The 13053-nt window shown below is 42.0% G+C and overlaps 1 protein-coding gene across 5 annotated transcripts in view; it reads right to left on the bottom strand.

Annotated features, from left to right (window-relative positions):
- Window positions 1–13053, bottom strand: part of LOC108708818 (F-BAR and double SH3 domains protein 2) — a 105140-nt gene that overhangs the window by 78191 nt on the left and 13896 nt on the right. For all 5 annotated transcript variants that reach the window (XM_041582832.1, XM_041582830.1, XM_041582831.1 and 2 more), the window contains exons 2-3: window positions 8778–8875; window positions 2793–2838 (exon numbers count right to left, since the gene is read on the bottom strand). In XM_041582832.1, coding sequence (XP_041438766.1) covers window positions 2793–2838; window positions 8778–8833 — 102 coding nt within the window. In that variant the 5' untranslated portion in view covers window positions 8834–8875. The remainder of the gene's footprint in view (window positions 1–2792; window positions 2839–8777; window positions 8876–13053) is intronic.

The following is a 13053-nucleotide window of genomic DNA, read 5'->3' as shown; positions in this document are numbered from 1 at the left end:
CATCATAAAATGACACTGTGAGTCCCATAACAGGACACTGGTACTTGCTTTCGGCAATAGAAATCACAGTGACTCCCAGCATAAAATTACACTGTGACCCCAGCATAGGACAGTACTGTGACTCCCAGAACATGACACTGGTACTGTATTTCGGCAATAGAAATCACAGTGACTCCCAGCATAAAATAACACTGTGACCCCAGCATAGGACAGCACTGTGTCTCCCAGAACATTACATCTGTATTTGCTTTCAGCAATAGAAATCACAGTGACTCCCAGCATTGTGACCCCTGTAACTCATCCACCAGCAAAGGGTAGTATGTGACTTCCAGCATGTAACCCCTTCAACACAGTCCAGCATTGCAATTCCCAGAAAGACATTGCACATTGAGCGCACATAGCATTATAATCAATACGAAATAAAATTAGCAAAGACCCTTTTTTTGTCAATACTCAGGATTTGAAGGCTGATGCACATGAAGAGACTTTGGCAGGTAGAGAATACTGGGGTCTGGCTGTGAGTTTGTAATAAAAAAAAAAAAATCTACTTTTTTCCCAAGTATACAGACTATTCTGCCCACAGATTTCTGTTTTCTCACCAGTGAGTCTCAGCATATGTCTGAGAGGTGTGAGAAGCAACATAAATTAACAAGTATTCATGGTGAAAACACACAGAAGCTGTGAACATCTCCAACGACTCGCAAGGCACCGGCCGGCAGTTGCAGGCGCCAGTTATTTTTGCCTAAAATGTGTTTACTTGTAAAAACCCAAGAATAAGAATTCTTCATTACACTGTACCCCATCCATTCCCCCTACTATTTCATTACAGACTCCTGTGTTATAACGGATTTCTCTGAGCCATAATCAATACATTCCACTACCCTGGGATACACAGCAGATTGTGGGGCGGTAACCTGAATATCACATGTCACATGACAAGACAAAAAAAATAAAATAAAAAAAAATAAAATAATATATATCGTCATAATATATATATATATATATGACGATATAAGCATTCCTCTTGGGTGCAGAAGGCTGATGTACAATTGGCCATGTATAAAGCCCATTGCAAACAAAAGTTGCCCTTTGACCTTAGAAATACGGAGACTTCCGATGGTTTCAATCAAGTGCCCAATTCAAAGTGATGCCACAGATGTGCCCATTTCACAGAAGGCACCAATCCTCTGCAACCTCAGGCTTCCCGGGATAGAAAGAACACAAGCAAGGGAACTTAAACCACATGAATTGGAAAATTTACTATTTATACAAGTTTGACATATGCGACAGTTCAAACACACACTTTTTATATAAATATACTCAGAGCCAACACACAGAACTACTTGAGCAGTAACAAGTGTAAAGTAATGTTTATATACACGGATGATAGAGATCTGTTTACCGACAAAGCAGAGTAAACAAATCCCAAAGAATATTTTCCCTTCCATGAGACCTGGCCTTGCACTTAAAGGAGTGGTTCACCTTTAAAAGGGATACCGTCATGGGGGTGAAAAAAAATTAAAAACACATCAGTTAATAGCGCTGCTCCAGCAGAATTCTGCACTGAAATCTGTTTCTCAAAAGAGCAAACATATTTTTTTTATATTTAATATTGAAATCTGACATAGGGCTAGACATATTGTCAATTTCCCAGCTGCCCTCAGTGATGTGACTTGTGCTCTGATAAACTTCAGTCACTCTTTACTGCAAGTTGGAGTGATATCACCCCCTCCCTTTCCCCCCAGCAGCCAAACAACAGAACAATGAGAAGGTAACCAGATAGCAGCTCCCTAAAGCTGGCCATAGGCGCAAAGATTTGTACGATTTTCGGACCGTGTGTGGAGCGTGCCGACATTTTTCGTCCAGCGGAGATTTGTCCGGTTAAAAGATTTGTCGGCTGCAGATAATATCTCTGCATGTATTGCCAATTGTACGATTTTCACTGGGAGACTGTCACCAGCTTTGTCTGAACTAACTTTCGTACGATTGCTGTCAGGGGGAGAACATTGGCTGATCTGTTCTTTTACTACTTTATGTGATCGATATGGTTAGTGGCAGGTCGGGAGATGGGGAAGTCCGATGGTTCGAATCTTTGCATCTATGGCCAGCTTAACACAAGATAACAGCTGCCTGGTAGATCTAAGAACAACACAATAGTAAAATCCAGGTCCCACTGAGACACATTCAGTTACATTGAGTAGGAGAAAAAACACCTGGCAGAAAGCAGTTCCATCCTAAAGTGCTGGCTCTTTCTGAAAGCACATGACCAGGCAAAATGACCGGAGATGCACCTACACACCAATATTACAACTAAATGGGGGCAACCAATCAAGCACAGGATACACAGTAGATAACAGATAAGTACTACTATAGTTTATATAAACAAGCTGCTGTGTAGCCATGGGGGCAGCCATTCAAGCACAGGATACACAGTAGATAACAGATATGCTCTGAAGAATCCCATTGTATACTACAGAGCTCATCTGTTATCTACTGTGTATCCTGTGCTTGAATGGCTGCCCCCATGGCTACACAGCAGCTTGTTTATATAAACTATAGTAGTACTTATCCATTATAAATAGTGCAACTCCAAGCTATTCCGAGATCCCAATATGAGAGGTGGCAGGGAGCACGGATATTCTGGCTTCATTCTCAAGTACATGGTGGGCCAAACTCCGAAAATTCATCCCATTTGCCATTCGCCTAAGGGCCACCATCTGCCTCACCCACATTCCCAGGTACAGTACAAGACAACAGGAACTAAGGGAACAGGAGAAGAATAAGGACGTTACCTGAGCGTAATCTCGTTCCACTGCTGCTTTCTTCTGACTGAATGTCCTGGGGAGACATTAAAAAGGTAGATATTAATATGCACTTGTGTTCAATGTAACCATAATAAAGAATGTATAATTAACTGTACACATGAAGCACTACATTCTTACTACTCCAGCAGGACAGCCTTACACTATATTATTCTTGTCCTTGTAATTAAGTGACATTTACTATAAAACATTAAAGGAGAACTAAACCCTAAAAACTAATATGGCTAAAAATGCCATGTTTTATATAGTGAATTTATTGCACGAGGCTAAAGTTTGAGCTTGTCAATAGCAGCAATGATCCAGGACTTCAAACTTGTCACAGGGGGTCACCATCTTGGAAAGTGTCTGTGACACTCACATGCTCAGTGGGCTCTGATTGGCTGTTGAGAAGCTAAGCTTAGGGCTCGTCACTAATTATCCAGCAGAAAATGAGCTTCCCTGGCTGTAATATAAGCTGATGCTACAGGTTTGCTGATTATTCAATTCTGATGCTAATTGCACTGGTTTCTGTGCTGCCATGTAGTAATTATGTGTATTAATTACTAATCAGCCTTATATTGTGACATTTCTATTCTATGTGTACTGTATATTGTGAGTGGGTCCCTAAGCTCAGTAAGTGACAGCAGCACAGAGCATGTGAATCAGTGAATCAGCAGAAAAGAAGATGGGGAGCTACTGGGGCATCTTTGGAGACACAGATCTTTACTGCTAAAGGGCTGTGGTTGCCTTGGGCTGGTACAGAAGCACAAAACATCATGTACAACATTTCTACCTATTCTGTAGTTACGCTTTAGTTCTTTTAAGCTCAATCCGACCCAAACTAAAAGCTCAGACTACTGAGCAAGCAAAAGACAAATGGCACAGGCTTATGGATCTATTCCACTCCTGATATCATGGGAAAAGAATATTTTCAGTTTTGTGCTCTGACAATGCAGCAGCAGGGAGATTAAATGATATTATCAAGGACGCGTGTTGCAGTGCAAATAAGATGGCTAAACCCTGCAGATACGCAGACTGGGCGCCAGACGTCTTTTGTAGGTCAGGCCGCTGGTTATAGGACAGACGATTGGCTTTCCAAGAAATAAGAGAGGAGTAAAGCCATATCTTCCAATATTTTGGAAATAGAAAAGGGTCAAAAGAATTTGCAGTGTGTAGAAAACCCCTTAATTACCATGTTCATTTTACAAAATTTGGCAGGTTTTGAAAATTTGAACACATTTCTGTTGTGCTATTACAGTTTTTCTAATGAAGGTGAATTGCCCTTTAAGCTGTAGTTTATCAAAGAGACCTGCTTATCTTACAGTGTATTGTTACAATTGTTTCTTCGCTTTTCTTAAATTGTTACAAAAGTATCCAAGTGCACCTGCCAAAAGCCAATTAGAAAATGTGTATCTTCTTCTGGCTGTTCAGTGCAGGAGATCAAAGAGAAAGTCGGGACATTTCAGTAACAAGCCGGAACTGCGGGTTGAGTTGTCAAAATTGGGTCTGTCCACTGAAAAACGGAACAGTTGGGAGGTATGGCAAAGTCCATGCTAGATATACAGCACAAAACCAGGACCCCCCCCCCAACTTTGTACCTCACTGTAGCCCCACCCTCAGGAACCCGAAGACCAATCAGATAAATACAGTATTGTAGCGGTTATTATGCTATAAATCTCTGGGCGCATTTCTCATACATGACAAGTTCCAGATTCATTTTAAAAGTTTTGGGGCCACAACGAGTAACCGGTACGTTTCTGAATACTCCAATAATTCAAAAGGCGAAAGGATGACGATATGTTTTGTTACTGGGAGAACAAACCAGGGAAAAACATGTTTCCTTCCATATCGATAGAAGTCAAAGAACAAACACGGCCATTAATAATGTAGAACAAACACATTTAATAATCAGACTTGGCAGGATCCCAGGCAGGAATCGGGGTCCCATTGTTCTACAGGGAAAAAAATGGCCCTTTTGTTCCCCACACTACACGACTGTGTCTGGTTGCTAGGGTCCAAATTCCTCTAGCAACCATGCATTGATTTGAATAAGAGACTGGAATATGAATAGGAGAGGCCTGAACAGAAAGAGGAGTAATAAAAAGTAGCAATAACAATACATTTGTAGCCTTACAGAGTGTTTGTTCTTTAGATGGGGTCAGTGACCCCCACTTGAAAGCTAGCAAGTGTCAGAAGAAGGCAAATAATTAAAAAAAAAAAAAAAAAAGGCCAATTGAAAAGTTGCTTAGAATTAGCCATTCTAGAGCAAACTAAAAGTTAACTTAAAGGTGAACAACCTCTTTAAAGCCCTAGTTAAAAGCACTTGTTTAATCCTCCCAAACCACAAAACCTTCAGGTTCCTATTGAGGCGGCGACAGAATTATTTGCACACTCCTCAGTTGGCTCTGCGGTTACCCTACTGCTGCGGCCTCGGGGCACAGGGAATCCTCTCACTCCTCAACTCCCAGTCAGCTACTGTCCTAAGGAATCTAAAGGGGAAATACATCTTTTTGTTTTTTTTACAAAAAGCATTGAAGTGGTTGATTATAAAGACATGCCCTTCCCTGCCCTAATGGCGACCTTAAAGGGATCCTGTCATCGGAAAACATGTTTTGTTTTGTTTTTTTCAAAATGAATCAGTTAATAGTTCTGCTCCAGCAGAATTCTGCACTGAAATCCATTTCTCATAAGAGCAAACAGATTTTTTTTATATTCAATTTTGAAATCTGACATGGGGCTAGACATTGTCAATTTCCCAGCTGCCCCTGGTCATGTGACTTGTGCCTGCACTTTAGGAGAGAAATGCTTTCTGGCAGGCTGCTGTTTTTCCTTCTCAATGTAACGGAATGTGTCTCAGTGGGACCTGGATTTTACTATTGAGTGTTGTTCTTAGATCTACCAGGCAGCTGTTATCTTGTGTTAGGGAGCTGCTATCTGGTTACCTTCCCATTGTTCTGTTGTTTGGCTGCTGGGGGGGGGGTGATCTCACTCCAACTTGCAGTAAAGCAGTAAAGAGTGATTGAAGTTTATCAGAGCACAAGTCACATGACTTGGGGCAGCTGGGAAATTGACAAAATGTCTAGCCCCATGTCAGATTTCAAAATTGAATATAAAAAAAAAATCTGTTTGCTCTTTTGAGAAATGGATTTCAGTGCAGAATTCTGCTGGAGCAGCACTATTAACTGATTCATTTTGAAAACATTTTTTTCCCCATGACAGTATCCCTTTAACTATACAGGTATGGGACCTGTTATCCAGAATGTCCGTGACCTGGGGTTTTCTGGATAACGGATCTTTCTGTAATCTAGATCTTCATACCTTAAGTCTGCTAGAAAATCATATAAACATTAAATAAACCCAATAGGCTGGTTTTATTTCCAATAAGGATTAATTATATCTTAGTTGGGATCAAGTACAAGCTACTGTTGTATTATTACAGGTATGGGACCGGTTATCCAGAATGCTTGGGACCTGGGGTTTTCTGGATAATGGATATTTCCGTAATTTGGGTCTTCATATCTTAAGTCTACTAGAAAATCATGTAAACATTAAATAAAGCCAATAGGCTGGTTTTGTTTCCAAAAAGGATTAATTATATCTTAGTTGGGTTCCAATAGAAGCTACTGTTTTATTATTACAAAGAAAAATTGTTTTTTAAAAAGAAATGTAATTATTCGGATAGAAGATAAAGAATCCGGATAAAGAATCGCATAGAGAATACCCACATCCCTGCTTTATAGATAATATTTAGCCTAGATCTATACAATACATTTCTGGAGCTCATTCACTACAGGCGTATGGTACAACCTCAGCAATTACATCTGGACAAGCTGAAACAAGACGCTGTGTGTTTAAATTCTCCCTCCTATTGTTGCCATTAATACGCCAGTCCTCGGGCAGACCCCCCAGAACTACAACAAGCACATACCTGGGGGCCCCTTACCATAACAGGGACATTCCTAAATTGTCATCATGTCTCTGGCAAACAAGTAAAGAACAAAAGATACAATGAGCCTGTAATCACAAGTGTGCCTGAAACTCACTGACCCCCTGCTTGATCCTATGTAAGTAGTGTGGTTATTATCTCTTACATTAAACGGGTGGTTGTGTATTCATTTTTAGTAAGTTACACAAAAGCTCATTCTAAGCAACTTTTCAATTGGCTGTCATTATTTATTTTATATAGTTTTTTAATTATTTGCCTTCTGACTTTTACCAACTTCCAAATGGAGGGGGGGTCACTGACCCCATCTAAAAAAACAAATGCTCTGTAAGGCTGCAAATGTATTGTTATTGTTACTTTTTATTACTCATCTTTCTATTCAGGCCTCCCCTGTTTATATTCCAGTCTCTTATTCAAATCAATGAAGGTTGCTAGGGGTTTGGACCCTAGCAACCAGATGGCTGAAACTGCAAACTGGAGAGCTTAACATTAAACAGGTGGTTTGCCATTAAGTTAACTTTTAGTATGTTATAGAATGGCTAATTCTAAGTAGGGATGCACTGAATCCACTATTTTGGATTCAGCTGAACCCTCGAATCCTTCTCGAAAGATTTGGCCGAACCGAATCAAATCCTAATTTGCATATGCAAAGGGTGTAAAGGGGAAAACATTTTATACTTCCATGTTTTGTGACAATAAGTCACGAGATTTAACTCCCCGCCCCTAATTTGCATATGAAAATTAGGATTCAGTTCAGCTGGGCAGAAGGATTCGGCAGAATCCGAATCCTGCTGAAAAAGGCCGAATCGTGCCCGAATTCGGTGCATCCCTAATTCTAAGCAATTTATAAAATTGGCCTCCAATTTTCATAGTTTTTAAATTACTTGCCTTCTTCTGACTCTTTCCAGCTTTCAAATGGGGGTCACTGACCCCATCTAAAAAATTAAAAGCTCTGTAAGGCTACACATTTATTGTTATTTTGTATTACTCATCTTTCTATTCAGGCCTCTCCTATTCATATTCCGTTGGATCGCGGCCGCATCTGTTCGTTGATGCAGTCCTGTGATCCGACTGCCCGTTTCCATTCGTTAGGATCCGATCGTTGGGCCCTAGGGCCCACTATCGGATCAGCCCGATATTGCCCATCTCAAGGTGGGCATATCGGAGAGAGATCCGCTCGTTTGGCGACATCGCCAAACGAGCAGATCTCTCCGTGTATGGCCACCTTTAGATCTACCAGGCAGCTGTTATCTTGTGGTAAACTGGCCATAGATGTTGAGATTTTTAAAAGATCAGATCCTGATCGTGAGACCACGATCTTCTCAGAACGATTGTACGAATTTACCATCAACTAAAAAGATAATAATTTCGAAGGATTGGTCGGGCTTCCCTAAAATCGGTCGTTCGGCAAGAAGAATCGTCGCGTTTATGGGGAGCTTTAGGGAGCTGCTATCTGTTTACCTTCCCATTGTTCTGTTGTTTGGCTGCTGGGGAGGAAAGGGAGGAGGTGATTTCACTCCAACTTGCAGTACAGCAGTAAAGAGTGACTGAAGTTTATCTGAGCACAAGTCACATGACTGGGAGTAGCTGGGAAACTGAAAATATGTCTAGCCTCATGTCAGATTTCAAAATTGAATATAATAAAATCTGTTTGCTCTTTTGAGAAATGTATTTCAGTGCAGAATTCTGCTGGAGCAGCACTATTAACTGATGTGTTTTGAAAAAAAAACCAAACATGCGAGTCTTTATTCAAACTCAGCTACTACATTGTGCTTTATAGGCAGCTAAACAAGTGCACCGGATCCATCAGGGCCGGCACATACTGTACAATGATTGGCTCCCTGTTTGGACAGAGTAAGTAAAAGCAGCTCCATCTGTGTGACATCTCTGAAAGGCCGGAGCCAAGAGGAAATTCCATTGTCAGTTCCCGGAACTTTCAGAAACCAACTGTTCTTCCAAAAAAACAAGAGGAGGAGGAGGAGGAATGGAACGGCCGGGAATTCTGTCGGGCGCCCTGGGAATAGTTTCCTTACCTCATATCTTCCAGCAAATCGCATTCCACCTGGTGCTTGGCTTGCAGTTTTGTCATCTGCTCACAGTGAATGTTCTTCAGTTCTTGGGTCACTTTCACCTGAAATGTCAGAAAAAAAAAGGTTTAATTGTTTACAATATAGGAAAGGGCACAAAGTCTAGTCATTAAAGAGGGTGTTCGCCTTTAAATTAACTGTTAGTATGATGTAGAGAGGGATATTCTGAGACATTTTGCAATTAATTATTCTGAGACATTTTGCAATTAATTTTCATGTTTTATTATTTGTGGTTTTTAAGTTATTTAGATTTTTATTCAGCAGCTCTCCAGTTGGTAATTTCAGCAGTCTAGTTGCTGGGGTCCAAATTCCCCTAGCAACCATGCATTGATTTGAATTTGAACCGGAGTGGGACCGAATAGAACGATGAGTAATAAAAAGCAGCAATAAAAATACATTTGTAGCCTTACAGAGCATTCGTTTTTTTTTGTTTTTTGTTTTTTTTTTTTAAGATGGGGTCAGTGACCACCATTTGAAAGCTGGAAAGAGTCAAAAGCAGGAGGCAAATCATTCAGAAAGTATAAAAATGAAAAAAGGAAGGCCTATTGAAAAGTTGCCAAGAATTAGCCATTCTAACATACTAAATGTGAACTTAAATGTGAACCACTCCTTTAATAATGACTGAACTGCTGGATAACAGGTGGCCAGTTCTGCATGCCCTGCACCCAACCATTCCCTGCACCCCACCATTCCCTGCACCCCACCATTCCCTGCACTGCCAGTTCTGTGCCGTGATTTGGGCAGAAATGCCCGTTCCTATCACTGGTTTAAAGGAGAAGGAAAGGTTAAAACTAAGTAAGCCTTATCAGAAAGGTCCATCTAAATATACCAGTAAACCCCCAAAGTAATGCTGCTCTGAATCCTCTGTCAAAAGAAACAGCACATTTCTTTCCTTCTATTGTGTACACATGGGCTTCTGTATCAGACTTCCTGCCTTCAGCTTAAATCTCATTGCCCTGGGCAAGAGCATGCTCAGTTTGTTCCTCTTCCCCCCCCTCCCTTCTCTACTGTAATCTGAGCCCAGAGCAGGGAGAGACTCAGGCAGGAAGTGATGTCACACCACATTAATACTGCAGCTCCTATTCTAAACAAACAGAGAGTTTCTAGAGCTATTTTCTCAGGTATGGTAAAACATTCTACAGAATAAATATAGCATTCTAGCTTGTACTATTGCAGCTAATCTATTGGCAATAAAATGCCTCCGTAGCTTTCCTTCTCCTTTAAGAGGAATTGTGGGGTCCAAATCTGGATATTTGCATAAAGCAGGACATAGCAGCCGGCTACACATGGAATGGGATATGGAATGCTGCTATGATCGGATAGGAACAGGATAGCACACGCTCAGGCATACAACTCCCAGCATAAATCTCTCCCTGTTTCCTTTATTTAAATTATACACATACATACTACAGGTATGGGACCGGTTATCCAGAATGCTTGGGACCTGTGGTTTTACAGATTGTGGATCTTTCCGTATTTTGGATCTCTATATCTGAAGTCTAATAAAATAATCATGTAAACAGAAAGCTCCAAATTACGGAAAGACCATCTCCCATAGACTCCATTTTATCCAAATTTTTATAAATGTTTCCTTTTTTCAGTGTTATAATAAAACAGTCGCTTGTACTTGATCCCAACTAAGATATAATTAATCCTTATTGGAAGCAAAACCAGCCTGTTGGGTTTATTTCATGTTTATATGATTTTCTAGTAGACTTAAGGTATGAAGATCCAAATTACAGAAAGATCCGTTATCTGGAAAACCCTGTACAATGTATTGTTTTATTATGACAGAGAAAAAGGAAATCATTTTTAAAAATCTGAATTATTTTATTAAAATGGAGTCTATGGGAAATGGCCTATCTGTAATTTGGAGATTTCGGGGTAATGGGTTTCCAGGTAACGGCTGCCATACCTATAGCAATAATATATACACTATTGAGGTTGGTGCCATGGAAGATAATTTTTATAGGGGGGGGGGGGGGGGTCTGGCAGAAAGTCTTTCCTGCACCCCAGACCCCCCAGTGGAAATTTTGGGCAATGGCATCACTGCATGTTTATAATGGCATTTAGCACAGGCAGCCAGATGGGTTGTGGGTAAAACAGTCACAGATCAGGTAGCAAGTACTTGCTGGTATAAGCCAACTGGACCCAAGCAGGTCTCTAGCACACAGACAATTTCCACTTCATCAATGCCACCTAAATAGTTTCCAAATATCTCTTTTTAATTTGGTATAAACAGCGACTTGCCAGGATGCAATATGGCAGCTTCCATCTACACAAATAAATACAAATTTACAGGAGGAAGGTTGTGGGCTAAGCTATAAGTGCACTTGCCTGTGACCTGAGTCAAGCCCTGCATTCTTGGCCGGCAGCCACTCCTTGGTAAGTCACTTACATAATGCGGCACCCGCACTCCAGGAGTTCTGCCATCAGCCAGTCACAAACCTGTTCTTACAACAAACAGCTTGTAGCACCTTCCCTTCCACTGTAGCCCGCGGCTAAATGGCAACAGCAAAAAGTCTAATTGCTCTGGCAACACCAGCCACACTTTCCCCTGATCACTCAGCGCTGGGAGAAAAGGTTCTGCTCCAGGTCTTTCATCAGATTCATTCTGCTACATTATGTCAGGACACAGAACCAGAAGTGCATAGAAATAAAACAGCCAGACAAACACTGCTTTCAACAGCAATTACATGGACAAATAGTGTTAGAACCACTGAATATTTTGTAATAATTTACCATAACATTTAATTATCATCCCATGTACCCTACAATTCCCTGTACCCTACCATTCCCTGCATGCCCTGCACCCTACCATCGCCTGCACTTTACCATTGCTTGCACCCTACCATTCCATGCATGCCATGCATCCTACCATGCCCTGCACCCTACCATTCCCTGCACCCTACCATTGCCTGCATGCCCTGCACCCTACCATTCCCTGCATGCTCTGCACCCTACCATTCCCTGCACACCATGCACCATACCATTCCCTGCATGCCATGCATCCTACCATGCCCTGCACCCAACCATTCCCTGCATGCCCTGCACCCAACCATTCCCTGCATGCCCTGCACCCTACCATTCCCTGCATGTCCTGCAGCCTACCATTCCCTGCAGCCTACCATTCCCTGCAGCCTACCATTCCCTGCAGCCTACCATTCCCTGCAGCCTACCATTCCCTGCATGTCCTGCACCCTACCATTCCCTGCATGTCCTGCACCCTACCATTCCCTGCATGTCCTGCACCCTACCATTCCCTGCATCCTACCATTCCCTGCACGCCTTGCACCTACCATTCCCTACATGCCCTGCACCCAACCATTCCCTGCATGTCCTACACCCTACCTTTTCCTGCATGCCATGCATTCTACGATTCCCTACATGCCCTGCACCCAACCATTCCCTGCATGTCCTGCACCCTACCATTTCCTGCATGTCCTGCACCCTACCATTCCCTGCAACCTACCATTCCCTGCAACCTACCATTCCCTGCAGCCTACCATTCCCTGCAGCCTACCATTCCCTGCAGCCTACCATTCCCTGCAGCCTACCATTCCCTGCAGCCTACCATTCCCTGCAGCCTACCATTCCATGCAGCCTACCATTCCCTGCACCTACCATTCCCTACATGCCCTGCACCCAACCATTCCCTGCATGTCCTGCACCCTACCATTCCCTGCACCCTACCATTCCCTGCATCCTACCATTCCCTGCAAGCCTTGCACCTACCATTCCCTACATGCCCTGCACCCAACCATTCCCGCATGTCCTGCACCCTACCTTTTCCTGCATGCCATGCATTCTACGATTCCCTACATGCCCTGCACCCAACCATTCCCTGCATGTCCTGCATCCTACTATTCCCTGCACTCTACCATCCCTGCACCCTAACATGTGCCACACACTCTGGATTATACCATTCCCAGTGCACTATGCACTATACCATTCCCTGCACGTGGTTACCCTGAGTTAAAACATTAGTATTCAGAGAAAATTAAGCTAATTTTGAATTTCGCTCCCTCCTTTTCTTAGCACAGTCTGGCACATTCCCCAAATAACTGAATATTCAACATATAAAATCAGGTGTGCAGTCAGCATACATATATCCATTAGTGACTTAAAGGGGAAAGCCAACAAAAACTGTATTCTGCATAAAGAAAGACAATATTATTCTCTAAGCATCTTTCCAATGTACATTTTTAATGGTTATTTGTAA

Source organism: Xenopus laevis, chromosome 2L (assembly GCF_017654675.1).
Source record: "Xenopus laevis strain J_2021 chromosome 2L, Xenopus_laevis_v10.1, whole genome shotgun sequence".
NCBI classification, from domain to species: domain Eukaryota; kingdom Metazoa; phylum Chordata; class Amphibia; order Anura; family Pipidae; genus Xenopus; species Xenopus laevis.
This window is presented reverse-complemented; position numbering and strand designations above follow the sequence as displayed.